Raw genomic sequence first — 18555 nt, 5'->3', positions numbered from 1 at the left:
TGAGCTGTGGTGCTGGAGAAGAGTACTGAATGTACCATGGACTGCCAAGAAAACAGATTCATCCTGAAGAGGGTTTAAACCAGGTTGCTCCTTGGAGGCAAGGATTCTGGGGCTTCATCTGACATACTTTGGACACGCTTGTAAGGAGGGACAGGTCCTTGGAGAGGGACAGCATGCTTGGGAGGGTGGAGGGAAGGCCCAAGAGGGGAATACCCTCTATGAGGTGGACTGATTTCAGTGACTTGAGTAATTGGGATGGGTGTGTCAGAGGCATGCGATTGGTACAGGATAGAGCAGGGTTTAGGGCTGTTGTACATAGGCTCACTCTGAGTCACAAGTGACTCCACAGCACATAACAACAAAACAACTAACACATAAAAGTATAAACACACATTCCACAATCTTTGTTCTTGGAGCTTATAGTCCGAGAGACTTATAATCATCAGAAATATGCACATTAAAATAAAGCAAATGAGTATTATTCAGAATTTGTATAATACACCCTCAGCGAAGGTTTAGATAGTATAACTAACTCCCTCAACGACTACCTGAAAGATTTTTATCCTTAAGTAAAATTTAGTGACCAAATGGTTAAAGGAATTGTGCTGTCAACACAAAGGCAGGTGGTCTGAATCCACCTTTTGCTCTGGGGAAGGCAGGGAATCGCCTCCCATGTAGCCTTTTAAAACACTGGAGGATCTGCTGGAGGTTCAATTCAAATTTGACAGCCTGTGCCTATTTCTCAATTGGATTATTTACCTTTATCTTATTGTGGTGTTCAAGTATTTTATAAATTCCGGATTTAAGTCCCTTATCTGACATGTCATTACCAAGCACTTTTTCCTAGTCTGTGGCTTCCCTTTTTACTCTATTGGAGACGTTTTTGGATGTGCATAGGGATTTGATTCTTAGAAAGTCCCATTCATCTATTATCTTCTCCCGGTTGTAGATTTTTCAGGATACTTGGAAGACTTTTTATGTTGTGGATTAGGACCACTAACAAGCTTTTCTTGAATGAAGTTTAAAGTCCTTGGTTTTAGACCTAGTTCCATGACCCACCTTGAGTTGGTTTTTGTATATGGAGTGAGGTGTGGATCTTGTTTGAGTCTTCTGCATACAGCTTTCCAATTTTGCCAGCACCATTTGTTAAAAAGGCTGTCATTTCCCCACTTAACTGATTTCATCTCCTTGTCAAAAATCAGTTGACCATAGGTAGATGGGCTGATTTCTGGATTCTCAATTCTATTCCATTGATCTGTATGTCTTATTGTACTAGAAAGCCATTCAGTTTGAGTTTTTTGGAGAAGATTCCCAGTTGAGATAAACTGACAAAGTGGCTGCAACAGGTAGAAAGACAGCAAAAAGTGTAAAGACAGCACACAATAGAGCAGAATTCTTTATTCAACAGCTCTAACAATAACAGCAAACCACACCTCTAACTACCAACAGTGTATTTTCAAGCATTAAGTAATTACCAGCCCTATTCCTGAATTCAGCACTGTTAATACTGGCATTAAGAGAAAACTTTAAGTAATTCTCAGTGGGTCCTATAATCAACCAATTATCCAGAGATCATGATCCTTCTAGACTATCATTGTTATCACTCCAACCCTTAACTCAGACTCCGTAAGGACTGCTCTCCAAAAGCCATTTTCTTTTCTTTTGCATTTGGCATTATTTACTAAGTATATTTCACCTTCTCTTATATGTAAACTGAGTCTATCAAACAATTATACTCTAAACAGGCATTATTTACATATATGATAAATGTGCACCTTGGGTTCTGTGCAAGGATACAGCTCTGATTAATTTTTCAAATGACATTTCTTACATCAATGAGCATGTTTATTTTAATATACTGCTCAACAAGAAGCTGTAATTTTTTCTATCAATAATTTTGGGGGGGAAACCTAGTACATTAACAAAACTAAATGTCCATGGTTTCAATGAAACACAAAATAATTTGTCAAAATGTTTTTACAATGTTACTGATTTTCTTTATCAATATAAAACTATGCCATTATCACTCACTACAACTAAGATAACAACCATCAAAACTAGTACATGTCTAAGGGAATAGATCTCTATATAAAAGTTATTCCAGAATTAGTCTTGGGTCCATAAGGTGACTGCATCATTAATTATTCACTATTTACTGAGTATTCACAAGATCAATGACTGCACTCTGGGAAGAGATATAAACAACAAAGAACCATTCTAATCTATGGAGGAAACACACATTTATATAAATATGTGTGTGTATACACACACACACACACACACCCCTCCCCCCTATATATACACACATAAAAGCACAGGAGTAACTACCGTTTAACAAAATTAAACACTTTAAATGGTGATAACAACGTTGGAATGACAGGAATTATGAAATAAAGCTTTGTTTTTGTTTTGGAATAACATTTTTAAGGAAGAGTTAACCTTGAATGCGAACATTAATGAAAGCAAGATAACTTAGAAAACGCTTAAAAAAGAGGAATGTTTTGATAGATATATAAGGAAGATATTTCATGTCCAAGGAGTGGTTATGTGTAAATGCTAATAGTTTGGGATCAAAATCTGGAGCCTATCCTAGAAAGAAAACTGTTATTACTACTCACTCATTCAATGCCATTGTGTCAGAACCAACACAGAGTTGACCTTCCAAAGGGTTTTCAGAGGCCATATAAATGTCACAGGAGAATGCCCCTCTTCCTTCCACAAAAAAGTTGGTTGATTGAAACTGCATGCCTTAGGAATTGGCAGCACAACTCTCTATCTACTGGGTTGCCAGAGTTCCTTCTAAATTAATCTTAGACTTTATAAGGCCCTTGGAAACATTGTTTAGATAATACCAGTTAGGACTGTCGGTTCTTTGTCCCAGTTGTTTCCATTCCAAGTCACAATACATGTTCAATCCCATCTACTTAACAGTTTGGCATAAGCAAAAGATTATGCTACATCTCTTGCTCAATGTTTTCCAATAGTTGGGTCACTGTTACCCACCAAATCAAATAAAAAATTAAGAGCTTAACTAAATCAACCAGTTACAACAGAGTCAACTGTGACTTGTGGCGACGCAATGGGTCCACCACAGAACAGCAGTCTATAAAGTTTTCTGTGGTCTTTTGAAGGCAGATCACCAGGCCTTTTTTTTAAGGCATTTCTAGGTGAGTTCAAACAACAAATTTTTCAGTTAATATTGTAGTCCAGCACCTACTCTTTGCTGCCATCTAGAGACTTCTTTGAAAGTGTAAAGGATCTTGTAAATCTAGTTATTCTCAAGAGTAATTTTTTCTGTAACTCAAATACACATTCTTTCTTGCATGGATCAGCTGTTTCAAACCTAACTTCACTCCCAATGCCACTAAATTAATTTATAATCAAATAAAAACATCAATTCTATAAAAGATCAAAATCAATCTTGTTTTCGTGTGCCATCAAGTTGCTTGTGACTCATAGCGACTCTGTGTACAATAGCCCTAAACCCTGCCTATCCTGTGTCAACCTGTCTCTGATAAAACCTACTCCCATTACCCCAATTACTGAATCAACACATCTCATCTAGGGTCTTCCTCACTTGCGCTGTCCCTCTCCAAGGACTGGTCCCTCCTTGCAATATGCCCAAAGTATGTCAGACAAAGCTTCAGAATCCTTGCCTCCAAGGAGTAGCCCAGTTTCACCCTCTCTAGGCCAAACCTGTTTGTTCTCCTAGCAGCCCAGGTATACTCAACACTCTTCCCCAGCACAACAGCTCAAAGGCATCAATTGTCTTTCTATCATCCCTAGTCACTGTCCAGCTCTCTGACACATAGCACGCAGATGCAAAGGCTATGGCCTGGATCAGTTACACCTTAGTCTCCAGCCTGCCATTGTTGCTCTTCAGTATTCTTGAGAGGTCCCTCACAGCTGACTTTCCCAATGCAATTCGTCTCTTGATTTCCAGGCTGCTGGTACCAAGAGTGCTGATTGTGGAGCCAAACAAACTAAAACTGCTAACAATCTCGATCTCTTCACCATCCATAATGATGCTGCTAATTGGCCTCGGGGAGAGAATCTTTGTTTTCTTGATGTTGAGCTTCAATCCATATTGAAGGCTGTAGTCCTTGACCTGAAGCAAGTGCTTCAGGTTCTCCTCAATTTCAGTAGAGTTGTGTCATCTGCATAACGCAGGTTGTTGATGAATCTTCCTCTAATCCTGATGTCACATTCCTCCTCCGGCCCAGCATCCCAGATGATCTATTCTGCATACAGATTGAAAGGAACAGAGACAGAATATATCCCTGGCAGACACACTTCTCGATTTTGAACCACGCAGTGTTTCTTCCTCTGTTCTGACGTATAGGTTTCACATTAGCACAAGCAAATGTTCTGGGATTCCCATCCTTATCAGAGTCAGCCAGTTTGTTGTGATCCACAGTCAAAAGCCTTAGCACAGTCAATGAAGCACAGACAGGCATTCCTCTGGTACTCTCTGCTTTCTGCCAAGATCCACCTAACATTAGCTATAATATCCCTAGCACCACAGCCTCTTCTAAGGTCAGCCTGTACTTCAGGCAGTTCTCGGTTGATGTTCTGTTCCAGTCGTTTTTGGATAATTTTCAGCAGAATCTCCCAAAAACTACAAAAAAGATGACTTCTCCACAGTCAAGTCCATCATAGAATTAATACATGGAGCCATCTAGAGATTACTACTCAAATAAATTATGGCTTGCCCAATATCTACAGTTATTTCTTGATTATGTACAGTTATAAGTTTCTATACAGAGGGAGAGAATCCCCAAATTGCAAAATACCACAGTATGTTTGTGAGAAGGAAAAGGAAATTAGAGTTCCATATGCATGTTATTCCACCAATCAGGTATTCCTAATCCTTCTTATTAAAAATAAGGAATTACAGATCAGAACAAGAAAGAGGAATTACTGTAAGAATTTTTGAAGGGTTATCAATTCTAAAGAAGTTACTACATTACTAAGAGTCCAGAATAAGAGATGCATAGTAAAGTGGACTTGGGGCATGGGGTGCGGGCTGGGGTGGTCTGTATAACAATGAAAGAATTTTTTTTCCAAAGAAAAATGCGAACGGGGGGGGGGTGGAGGAGGAGATGGAGGAAATTATCCAACAATGAATGAATGGAAATCCAAGGTCTCTATAAACTTCCATTAAAATCTCAATAAATTTTTAAAAAAAAATTTACTACATTGCTTCCACTCTACCAGCTAGCACAGAGTATCAGAAATGTTAAGCAGTTGAATACTGCTTACAAATATCTAATCATGGCATAGTGTTAGTCAAGATTTTTTTTTAAAAAAAAATGTCACATTCTTAAAAATGAACAGTCACCTAAGTATTCCCTATATTTATAATGAGAAATTAAGAAATTTAAAATAATTTGTTAATTTTAGGGGCAACCTCCTCCTGTACCAGTCAGATCTGATTTGATGGTAACACACACAAAATAATAATATAAAATTAAATAAATATTTAAAAAAATAATTTGTTCATTTATTAAAATGATATAAACTCATTTTTTCCTAAAAAAACAACAAACACTAACAACACCCTAAAATTCAACACCACAGAGTCAAAACCAACTCATAGCTGACCCCCTCCAGCTATAAATCACAAGTGGAAACAGCCCATCTTTCTCTCTTGGAGCAGCTGGTGGATTCAAACCTCCAGAAGTGCTGCCGCTGGGTTAGCTGTGCAACTCCCTACAGACCACACCGCTCCTTATAATCCCATTAGAGGGTAAAACAAAACTTTTAAAGAATGGCATTGTTTAACAACTTTCAAATCTTTTCACTATCAGACTGAATAAGAGGCAGCTGGATTCTCATATTTATTATTACTGCATTCATTCTGCTGCAGTATCACATAGCCCCGAGAAAGCATCACTGTACTTATGGAGGAAAAGAGGCAGATACATCTTCATATATGAATATACTTTTGACCCTGGAAACCTCAGGAGTTTTGGAGAATCTCTGGGAGTCTTGAGGATCTTCCAGAGTCCCTGGCCCACATTTTAAGAATTACTGCTTGGATAATGTATGTGGTTTATTAATTTTGTGCAATCAAGAAGCATTTATATAAAAAGTCATGCTAAAATGAAAGTAGACACTGGTCCCAGAGTGCTAGGTTCAAATGTCAGTTTGCATTTTCTTGGCAGTGTGGACTTGAGTCAATTACTTAACTTTTCCATTTTCTTGTTTCTTCTTCAATAAAACAGAGATAATAGATGCTTTTATTCAGAGTTGTTAAAAGAAATAAATTCTTTAATAAATGTTTATCTCACTCAAAAACTTAAATTTTTTGTCCAGCTGAAACAGACTAAAAGCTGACTCTCCATCAAGTTTTTGAGGCTATAAATCACACAGGTGCAGACTGCCTATCTTCCTGTGGATTTGAACTGCCAGAGAGGCATGCATGGTCTTTATGTCAGCAGTACAGCTCCATATGTATTATAACACCAAAGCTTCCTTTTTGTTGTTGTTATTATGTGTCATTGAGTTGCCTGAGGCTCATAGTGACCCTATTACATTGTTTTTAATAAAAAATTTTATACTAAACACCAACACAATACTAAATGAGCCCTAGTGTCCAACTGGGAAGGAGAGTTACACTACCAACACAAAGGCAAGCAGTTAAAATTCACCAGGTGTTCCAAGAAAGAAAGATGGGCAATCTACTCTCACGCAATTTACAGCTTCTGAAAACCCACTGAAAAGTTAGCTAGGAACCAACTGTGACTTGACAATACTAATACTAACAAAGTATTTGCTAATTAGTAGAAACTTTTACTAAAGAAAATATAAATGAAGGCACATGCACAAAAAACAAGTATTACTTACTAAGTCTTCATATTCTGGTATGACAAATCTCAATTGTGAACATAACTTTTACATCAAAGGTTTAAATTAATCAAAATTCTCTTTTAAAGAATTAGCTTTAGTTAAAGCTAAGAGACCAGCAATCTCCCAGAAAAGAATCATATACACAATGACCATATAAAGCTCTAAAAGGTCAAGCCAAACTTTCAATTCTCTGGAGAAATGTACAAAACAGTTTAACTAGGAACATACTAAGGCAGAACACAAAGTAACGGAAATGCCACTTTAGCCACCAAAAGAACAGGAAAAGCAATACTAAGCCTTCACTTTAAAAGTCTAACTTTTATTTTTGGTAAGGCTCTAACTTCTTGCCAAAAAGCCTTTAGGTTTATTTTTCTAACTTCTTTAATTTTAAGGAAGAAATAATAAAAAGAATCTGGAACATCAGAAAAGGACAAATATAAGCTACTTTCGTGGCATTAAAGTGAATTTTCACATCAAATATCCTAAATGATAAAGTCAAAACAATCATATTTTCATTAAAGCCATAATAAATATTAATTAAAATTATTTACTAATTGTTCTTTTGAAACATCTAGAAAACTATTTCATTCATGTGCTTCACAAATCAAACATGAAAAGTGTTTTCATATCAAGTGCTTGACTTCTTTCTTGATACTCTAATTCAAAGATTTCTTTCCAAATTATTCAGATATATGAAATATTTAAGAAAGTAAACATTTACCCCTTCTGGTCTATAATCTTCAAACCTAAATCCTCAAAATGTAAAAGGGTCAAATATTGTCGTCTTCTACAATCTTATAATAAATATATTTTTTTAATAAATATATTTTTAAAAAAGAAAGTAAACATTTAAAAAGCCTTGTTGTATAGATTAAAAACACATGCTTCAAACCTAACACTAAGTATTTCTTAAATAATTTCACTTGTGAAGAAAGAAATTTGGCTAAACTGAATGTTAAGCTCTCTTTAAAGTTCTTCTCATAACCTAGTACTGCTAACCCAAAAGACTGCCTCTCTGGTAGTTCAAATCCACCAGTGACTCCACAGGAGAAAGATGGGCCATCTCCTCCTGTGCAACTTAAAGCCTCAGAAACCCCAAAAGATGAACTAACAGTTAGTTCCAACTCAATAGCAATGAATCAGTGAGTTTTGTTATTTAAAAACATAACTATATTGGAATTTGCAGTTAACAATCTTGAAATAAAGTGACAACTGAAACAAGCTTTAAAAAAAAAAAATCCCACAACTGTATCAAGTGGTAAAACTTAAATCTGTGACTTAACACTATATATTTCAGGAATCCCTCAATAGTGTGCAAAAGAGATAACATGTGAGCTACTAACCCACTAAATGTGGACTTTAGAGTCCACCCTGAGAAGAACTCATTCTATTTGATGTTGAGTTGGAAGTGACTCATAACTAACCCTCCAGCAGGTTTTCAGAGGCTGTAAATCATGAGACGAGACTATCCTTCTCCTACTTTGGTGAATTCAAACCAGCAGAGAGGTGGAGCCTTCAGGTCCACCTAAGGACTACACGAGTAATCTGTCACGATGTACCATCAAGTCGGAACTGACTCATAGGTGACCATCCATGGAGTTTTCGGAGACTATAAATCGGACAGGAAGAGGTAGATTCGAACTCTGCTGTTTTTTTTAGGTTATCAGCACAACTTTTTAAACCACTAAGCCACAGATTTCCCTCTCAGTAATATTTGTCTGAAAAATCAGCTATTGAACATAGTTTTACTCTGACACATACGGGGTTGCCATACTTTGGAAATTAACTGGATAACAATGGGTATTGGTAAGGTCAGTTTGCAACAAATACCCAGGCTGCATCTACCATAAAAGGCAGTCTCGATGGCATGGTAGATAAAACTTATCCAGCTGCTTGGGTTGGTAGGTTCAAACTCACCCACTGCTCAGAGGGAGAAAGATGGGCAGTCTCCTCCTAAAAAAATTTACAGCTTGGAAACCGGAAGGGTTCCTATGAGTCTGAACAGTTTGCATGCAGTGGACTGGATCTACTACAGAGTTATGTCAAGCTGCCTGCTCTGGGGTTTTGCTCTTGCCATCTAATCCCTTTATTTATGCTGTTTTTCTTAAAGCCAGAAGTAACCTCCAAAAAAAAAAAAAAAGAAGTAGTAACCTCCAAACCCTAGAAGCACATTGAGGAACAATATAGAACATTTCTGGGATGTTCATTTGCTTGTTCTTTTGCTGATCAAACATTTATTGCTGTTGTTGTTATGTGCCATCGAGTTGCCTGCAACTCATAGTAACCCTCCCTATGTACAACAACCCTAAACCCTGCTCTATCCTGTGCCAATCTCATTGTCTCTGACACACCTAAGCCCATTACCTGAATCAATACATCTCATCGAGGGTCTGACTCTCCTGCTCTGTCTTAATCTTGACTGTCTTAAAACATAAAAGGAAGATGGTGGTTGAAATGAAGTATCTCTGGAAATTAAATGTGAGAAATATGGATAAAAGAAATGAAGAGCAAGTTCAAACAAGTCACACTGTAAATGCCCAATAATATAAACTATACAACGATAAAAAGATATATGTGTACCGCCAAGTCAGACCCGACCCATAGTTGACCCTCTGGAAGGTTTTCAGAGGCAGTTAATTATATGGGAAGAGACTGCCTAGCCTTTTCCCGCTGAGCAGCTGGTGGTCTCGAACCACGTTCCTTAGGGATTGCAGTGCTGCTTCTTGCCACTAGGCCACTATACAATGATAGGAAAAAAGGCACATTAAAGTATTCATGTTTTTAAAAAACGTAGGTTAAGACTAGTGGCAGATCAGCAAAATTAAAAACAGGTTGTCAAAACAGATAAATGTTTTAAAATGAACAATTTATAGATTAAATAATGTATGTATTTTCTATACTTCATACATTATATCCAAAGGCACAAGTTTCCAAGGGCCAAGGTCTCGAATCCACCACCTGCTTTATGGGGTAAAGATGGGCAATCTCCTCCCATGTGATTAGCTATCTCTGAAAACCTGCTGGAGAGTCAGCTACAAGTTGGTTCTGACTCCACGGCACATAACAATATGTCCTCTTTCAATAAAGTGCTATGGTAATTTCTATGTGCCATAGCTCATCATTGTGAGAAAGGATTAAATGAGAAAATGGTTAATAAATGTCTGGCAAACTAAAATCCTTCAAATATATAGGCTGCTATTCTATATAATTGTGCCCACTAGGGGCCTTGAGTTAAAGGTAAATGTTTATTTTTGCAAATATGTTCAGTTTTATAACTCTTCACACAGGGACATGACTTAACACACTATTATTCACTGATACCTCTAAGCAAAACAAAAATATCTTTTTAAACAACTAGGTGATGTAGGAAGTGAAAAGTGGGCTTAAACTGGGCAAGAAAGTGCACGAGAACCACATCCACACACTAATGAGATACAGGAAATATAGTCCTCAGGCCATGTACATTAAATATTTTATTTTTAAATTCCCCTTAAGTACAACTAAGTATGGTTTAGTTTTAAAGACTGTAAAAGGTGTAATCCCTTCACTGTCAATAAAAAAAAAAATTACTAAAAAGTAAAAATTACTTACTTTACTCTTGTACAGTAAAGCCTAAAGTTCATGCTGTCAAAACCAAGAGCTGTCTGCGGACAATTTTCTCAAAGCACGTTCAAGTGTGTCGGGAAGAATGAATTTAGTTAAACCACACATTGGTTAGACTTAGATTTCTTTCATTAATGAGAACTTATTACAATGACTTTTTAATAATAATGCGAAGAAAATAGGATATTACAATTTTAAAACATCACTGTAAAGAGCAGTGACGTCTTATTTTTGCAGATTAAAATAAAGTAAGGAAGCATTATCAGGAATGCCAAATGTCTAGAAAAGTCTGGAACTTTTAGCATTGCAGTGTCAGAGAAAAAGAACCACAAATGACAAGTTATTCTCCAATACTAATACCAGTTAACATCTACAGTGTTAGTCTTTTAAAGAAAAAACCCAGCATTTCTAAAACCACAAGCAATGAGACCCTTCTAACTTTTTTAACCTATTTTCTGCCCCCTTTTGGTAAGGTGTTCAAAGAATTGTTTGTGCATTTGAAGTAAGACTAAAGGGTTTTTTAATCTATACAAATTCTTGTAACAATTTACGATTTTGAACTGAGGAAGAGGAAAATAGTTAACATAGTCACAAGTAGTTGCTTAATTCCTCTGCTACAAAAATACGCCCCCCCCAAAAAAAAAATTCAAACAAGAAAACTACCCAATATTTAGTACAAATGTTAAGGCAACCCAAAAACTTGTCCACTTTAAATAAATGTAAGTAAAATACAAGAAACAGACTCTACTCCAAAATACCAGATCAAAATCATCACTATGGGCTTCACAATGCATTCTGATAAATATCCTGAGACTACGTATCACTTAAATATGTTTTACAGGGCATGTAAGTGTAAAAACCAGTACAGTCAGAGAACCAAGCAGTAAAGATTCCAGCCCCCTCTTCTTTTTTTTAACTTCTCCACTGGTAGAACAAATCACAATGAATAATGGGGATTTGTCTGCAGCAGTAACTTGTTACTACAGCACTTTGCAAGCAATTTTGGAAGAAAATTTTTTCAACGTGTAAATTTTATGGTCAAAGTCCAAATAGTAATCAAAACATTGCTCTGGACAGTTAATTCCCTTCAGTACATGCTCACTCTTTTAAACAATAAAGCAAACCAACTTTCATGAAAGATGATAGGTGTCCATTGTTATTATGTACCATTTACTGTGCCCATTTCCCTAGTTTCCCTTGAAAAGTTTCAGGTCAAAGTTTTGTTGAGTCAAAACTTGAGTGCTCCACTGAGCTTTGTACCTCGAGGTGAGGGAGTGGAAAGAAATAACGCATTACAAGTGGCTTCCAGGTTGGGAAAAAGTTGGGAGGAGTTACATCTATTAGTTGTATCTAAATTAGTGAGCGGAGTAATAATATTGTGCCTTATTTCAAAAGCTAGTTCCCCAAAAAGTTAACTACTAAATCAAGGTACAAACGTCAAATATTATTAGTAACTGGAAAAAAGATAAAGCAAATAATATTTTTATCAACGAATTTTAAGAAATGGACTGATAACTGTAGGCAAGTTTCATTTTTAATCCATTTTGAATTCCAGTAAGCCTACGTTTCACACACAAGCTTCTATGTTCCAATTGCATGGGTTAACAATTACAGGAACTGATACAAGTATTAATAAGCCCTTTTCCCAAAGCCCATCTTTGGGGGGGGGGTGGTAAAGAAAAGAAGAGAAGTGAAATGAGGTGGAAATCTGACATTCACACAGCAGTCGAGTCAAAGTATGGTCAATATAATGATTAAACTCCACCAGAGGCCAACTTTGCACAAAGCTGTCCCTACACCACACTGAAGGTCTTTACTTTCGCTCCCACAAAGAAAGTAATCGGAGATTAAAGTCGGTTACTGAACAGAACGTTTAAAATAAAAACGAGACGACAGAACTTAACCGAACTACAGAGAGAGACAAGTTAACTCAAAAGGGAGAGAAAAGGCACAAGGACCCGGTAAGAGACGGGAGAACAGGTTAGGGGAGAGGAGGCAGCTTTCGGGGCTGCGGAGGAACAGAGATCCGGGTCCCCAGCACCCGGCGTTTACGGAAACCCAAAGGCTCCAGGGAAAACAATGGGGCGGTGAAGTCAGAAAGCGATCAGGGCGAAGCTCGGGCGAAATGAACGAGGCAGGACCGAGGGGCATAAAGAGCAGAGGGCTGCAGCGGACGGAGAGGCAGGAGGGTTAGGCGGGGAGGCGAGCTGGCCGGGCTGCGAGGACAGAGGTGCACAGGACTGCGAGCAGAGGGGTCTCCCAGGAACCCGGAGGGGAGTGGCTTGTCAGAGATTTTAAGACAGGCAACGGCAGGAACGGAAGCCGTGAAGGCAGGTGTGATGGAAGCAGAAAGAACAGAGCTCCGGGAAGCACCGGACCCGCTGTGCCAAACAAGACGCAGGAAGAACGAGGCAGCTCAAGAGAAGAAAAGCGCGATAGCGGGTCGTGGGGGCGGGCAGGGAGGGGGGCCGCGGTCGGCTTCACTCACAGTCCAGGTGCTTTTTCTTGGGCCCCATGATCTCGTGGGTCGTGGCCTTGCATACTGTCTTGGAAACGGCGGAGCCGGTGACACTATGCTGGGCGGCGGTGATTCGGTCCGTCAAGCTCTGGCCGGACATCTCTGCGGCTCCTCCGCCACCCCTCCTGCTCGGCAGCCGGCGGGGACCGGGACCCCCAAGCGCCGGAGGGTCCCCACCCCCCACCGCACCCCCTAACCCCCACCGGCTCCTTCCCCGCCTGCCGGCCTGGGGCGGGGCTCAAGGCCGCGCGCTGCCACTCAGCCCTGAGAGAACCGACTCGTGTTACCCTCGGGGTCGGGCACGGTGTCGAGCACTCTGCTGCCCCCGCCTCAGCTCAGCCCACCCCTCCGCTGGTCAGCTGAAGCCGGGCAGGGCAAGAGGGACAGGCAGCTGCAGGAAAATGGCGGCGCCAGGCTCCTCCTCGGAGCTTTCCGGGCTGCCCCTGGTCACGTGACTCGGGCACCGCCCCCTCCTCTCTCCTCCCGCCCCTTTTCCCTTCCCTTTCCTCCTCCACGCCCGCCCTCCCTCGCCCGGCGAGGGAAGAGCGGGGCGGTGCCCGCGCGTTACGTGAAGGAACCCGCCCGGCGGGCGCAACAGGAGGCCCACTGGGGGGCGGGGTGGGGGGCGGTTAGTGCGCGGCCGCCGCGTCACGTGACTCTGCCAACAGGTCTCTTGAGGCGAGATGGGGGGGGGTCACAGAAGGGGGCGGGGCGAGGGCGTGGCGAGCTGGGGGCGCGGCGCTGCGGGGCTACCGGCTTCTCCCACTCTACCCGGCGGGTGTTCTCGTGCCTCGGGAGAGAACCAACGGTTTGACAAAGAGGAGGTGCTGCTGCCTGCACGGTTTCTCCGTAGGAAGGGGGCGTCAGGGTTTCGTCTTCCCAGCTTGTCCTAGCAGAGGCAGGAATGTGTTTAGGGACGTCCCCTAGGCTGGCCTCCTAGTTCTTTAAGGAAAAAGAAAGACTCAAGTCGGCCTAATTTTTGAACCTACAGGCAGGCCTCTCTCCTACTGTGAAATAGTTGAAGCCCTCCCTGCTTACTTAAACCCAGAGGGGTCCCCCCCACACACACACACCTTTCCCAGAGAGGTTTGGAAATGTCACCTGTTTTTGTTTATCTCTTCTCTGAAAAACTTGACACATTGCTACCAGTCTAAATTTAGATAGTAATAGGCTAGTGTTCATTCTCTAGGGTGTCAAATAGGACAGGAAACACATAGCTTCACTGGAATTTGAAAGGGGAAGTAGTAGGATGATGTCAATAGCGATTAACGTGACCCTACAAGGCTGGCTCCTGTGATGATTACAGGTCCAGACCATAGAAGGAAGTGAGAGGGCTGATAGAGAAGTCCCATTCAAAGAATCGAGACATCACTACCAGCCATCTCACTTGGTTTACTCTTTATTCTGTTTGGCCTCTTTTCTCTTGTTAGGTGAGCCAAATTTTCAAAGAAAAAAGGCATTGACACTGCCCTGTGGACATTTTAGAGGAATCATTATATCCTGGGAATCTGTTCTATGAGATTTTGTAAAAATCTATTTACAAAGCCCCCTCCTAAAATTGTACTGGGGCTCTACATTTGAGCCAGTTTGGGGAATATGTTTTTTAATCTCTCTACATGTTAAATTCCATAGTCATGTAATCTTGTTGGTTTCAAATGAAATGCTAACATGCTCAGAGTCTGTGTGCACCATCTGCCAGCCAAATCCAAAATACTGTGCTTCAATCTGGTGACTCTCAAAAGATACAAAGCTAATAGATATTTAACATTTCATGTATCATATCAGGAATTTTTTAGTCTCCTATCCCCCCACTCTTTTTCCTCACTATGGCTGGTGAAATTCTGCAGCACCATGCTTTTGCCAAGAACATACAGTTCTTAAGCTAGCAGGCTACGTCTATGTCAAGCCAGCCACCAATTGTAATCACAAAAATGTAATTACTTTCCTCAATGCATCTACAATCCATCTGTGTTTTGGTGCTTAGCTTGCTGCCCTGTATCCATCAGGCAGTAGAATTACCCAATTCTCAAGACATAATTGCCAGCCACTCTTCCTGAGGGTTCTACTGAATAAGTTATCAGTTGGCCTAACCTTGCCACCCCTCCCATACTCCCAGTTGAGGTCCACAAGAGCAGAGTGAAGCTATTAATAGCTAAATATTTAATTCTGAGGGGTAATACAAAAGTTATTTGTAAGTGCACAACAAGAAATTTACTCTTATGAATTGCTGTAAAAGACATTCTAGGAAAATGTTCCACTGTTGCTTTTTCCAATGAGCTGCTTACAGACCAGCTTTATGCAAATAATTATTTTCTCGTTCACCTTATTAACAAGCTAGTTTCTGTTAGAAATATAACTGTACCTTTTCATTAAGGGTCATTTTAGAAGTTTCTAAGTTTGGAAATAGTTATTGTTGTAGGGCTTTATATGTAATAGTAAGCTGAATGGCAAGGGAATTCAGAGGAAAGTAGAGACTTGTTCTAAGGGTAAGAGTTACTGACTTAACCTCTTATATGCTTAAGTTTTCCCTATGTTCCAACTTCCTTGTTCTGTTCAAAAAATATCTTAAGGTTCCACTAATGGCCCAAACTCACTGGATGGTCAACACTAAATCTCTCTTGTTCTTGCCCACCTTCCTGCATGCTTAATCCAAGCTGTTCCTCTCTTTTGTTCCTGTTTTCATTAATGACCTCACTTTCTGCTCAGAATCTGCAGTCAGAAACCTATGATTCATTCTTGGCTTTGTTTCCCTCCTATCTCTCTCATCCCATCTAATTACTATTGTCTCCCAAACCTATCTTCTACCATTCCTTCTAGTGCCTTCTTTCCTGCTTCTATGAGCTCTTCCCTACTTAGACTATTCTGATAATGTCTGTAAGATGATTTCTCGTGATGAGGAATATCTCTACCCTCTTTCTAAACCTAAGATGTGATTCTCTTTACATTAAAATGAAAATAAATCCATCAGTAGATCTGCCATTTCTACCCTGTAGGAGAAAATTGGCCTCTTGGCCTGGTATACAAGACCCTTCATAATATGGAGCCTGTATAACTACTGCTTTATGAACCTTCTTTCACCAGCTCCCCACGTGCATTCCAGCCATACCAAACTACTTGTCATTCCTGGATGCACAATGTTGTTTACCACTCAACAGTTTCCTTTTTGTATGCTCATGTACACTCTTCTTTTACATCCTTCTGTTTTGTTTTGTTTCATTCTATAGACATTTGTTGGAGATTTTGTGAATAGGATTCCAGACCACTACAGTAAAGCAAGGATTGAAATAAAGTGAGTCACATGTATCACTGTTTGCCAGTGCATATAAAAATTATGTTTACACTCTACTGTAGTCTATTATGTATAAGATACTAATTACTGCATTGTCATCAAGTCAGAACTGACTCATAGTAGACCCTCTGGTGGGTTTCCAAGACTAAATTGCAAGGAAGACTGGCCATCTTTCTCTCACAGAACCTTTGGTGGATTGAATGACTGGAGAGGTACTTAGGTAGCAGAGCAATTCTTTGTGGGCTACAATATCCAAATTCCTAAAAGTATGAGATAACATTATGGAAAACTTTTAAATACTGCAAGAATTATCAAAGCATGACCCAGAAATACAAAGTGAGCATATTCTGTTAAAAAAAATGGAAATAATCAAATTCATTCTCACTGCCATTATGTCGCTTCCAATTCATAATGACCCTCTACTGGGTTTTTCAGGAGGAAACTTTCCATCTCCTATCCTTCTCCCAAGCAGCTGCTGGTGTATGTAAATCAAGGTAGACTTGTAGCCTTCAATTTAGCAGCTATGGATATAGTGGTAAGAAGTTTTGATACCAACTCAAAGGCACATGGTTCGAATCCACTAGGTATGTCAAGGGAGAAAGCTGGGCAGTCTCATGCAATTTTACTATCTCTGGAGGGTCAGTTATGAGTTGGTTCCAACTCAATAGTAAACAACAACTTAATCAAACCCTTATTGCACTTTATTGTAGATTTCTTTTCATCCAGTTTATTTATTGATTTTTAGTCCCCTTCCTTTCTGACTCCCATTACTCACCCAAGACTGAATCTGTCTGGATTTAAACCTTTTATATTAGTGGTCTTTACAGCATAGTTGTCCTTTTGTGACATTTGCCACTCAGATAATTTATTTCAGACTCATCCATGTTGTCCACTGTTTCACATATTCTTGGTTACTTTTTTAGTGATACATAATATGTCATTGTTTGAATGTACCACAATTTCTTTAGCTATTCTTCTGTTGATGGACACAAGTTGTATCAACCTCTTATTTGTTAAGGATACATGCTTAGTAGTGGGATTGTTAGGGATCTTTGGTGGCCTAGTGACAAGAAGTTGCAAGGCACTCAGTTCGCTGCCAGCTGCTCCTTGGGAGAAAGATAGACAACTGCCTCCCACATGATAAACTACCTCTGAAAGTCTATGGGAGGGTCAACTATGGGTCTATTCTGACTATGGTACACAACAACAACAAGTGGGATTGTCTGACCAACTTGTATTTCTATTCCCAGCTTTCTAAGGAAGCTCCACATTGCCTTCCATAGTGGTTGCACCAGTTTACATTTCTAACAGCAGTGCATGAAAATTCTTATCTTTCCACAGCCTTGCCAAAGTTGTTATTTGATATCTTCCTGACCATTGCTATTTTCGCTGGTGTGAGATTATCGTTTGTTATTTTGATTTACAGCTCACTAATAGTTAATCACGGAGTTTTGGTGGCCTCGTGGTAAAGAGCTGCTCTGTCAGCCCAAAGGCACTGGTTCAAATTTACCAGCTGGGAAAGACGGACCATCTCTTCCCATGCAATTTACAGCCTCTGAAAACCCCTGGAGGGTTGGCTATGAGTCAGTTCCAACTCAACAGAAATGAGACCAACCAGATGAAGAGAAGAAGATCTATGCTGTGAGTTCATGTTGATTTTTGCAATGTGATGGCTTGTACTAGATTGGCCTTTATATGTGGATGCAGATGCTCGAATTTTCCAAATTAAACAGATGATTCTTCAATAAAAGATATATATGCTAGCTCTTTCACAGTGTCGATTTGATAAGGATGGGCAAATTAGAAATGGATTAAAAATCGAGATATTAAAGCAGCAGCATGAAATAGCTGGGTTTACATGCTTTCACAAATGTAGTTATTAGTAACATGATTGTAAGGGGGGTAACTGCTACAATATATGTGAATGTAATACAGTGTAAATAACTTTATAAAACAAATGCATGAAACACCTGTATATGAATGATTGTATGAAAATCAATAAAATGTTAAAAAAATAAACCTATAAGAACTTTTTTTAAACCATAGGTGAGGGCTCCATCTAAGTTTGCCCCAATAATTCTTTTTTTATAGTCAGGGTTTATGCCTAGGTTCTTGATCCATCCTAGAGTTAGATTTTGTATGTTGGTGTTGTTGTTATGTGACATTGAGTCGCTTGCGACTCATAGCGACCCTATGTACCAGAGCTCTATATGTTCTTCTATCCTGTGCCAACCTAGCCATCTCAAATGCACTTATTCTCACCTCTCCAGTCACAGAATCGATCCGTCTCATC

General features: G+C 39.7%; 1 protein-coding gene across 1 annotated transcript in view; it reads right to left on the bottom strand.

Moving 5' to 3' along the window:
• PICALM (phosphatidylinositol binding clathrin assembly protein) overlaps nt 1–13073 on the bottom strand; it is a 138933-nt gene extending 125860 nt beyond the window's left edge. The window contains exon 1 of the mRNA XM_006895264.1: nt 12944–13073. Within this exon, the coding sequence (XP_006895326.1) occupies nt 12944–13073 (130 nt within the window). The remainder of the gene's footprint in view (nt 1–12943) is intronic.
• Between the last annotated feature and the right edge of the window lie 5482 nt (nt 13074–18555).

Source organism: Elephantulus edwardii, unplaced genomic scaffold (genome assembly GCF_000299155.1).
Source record: "Elephantulus edwardii isolate Elephantulus edwardi_28Jun2011 unplaced genomic scaffold, EleEdw1.0 scaffold00163, whole genome shotgun sequence".
Classification (NCBI taxonomy): domain Eukaryota; kingdom Metazoa; phylum Chordata; class Mammalia; order Macroscelidea; family Macroscelididae; genus Elephantulus; species Elephantulus edwardii.
The sequence above is the reverse complement of the archived record's forward strand: the minus strand, read 5'-3'. Positions and strand labels throughout refer to the sequence as shown.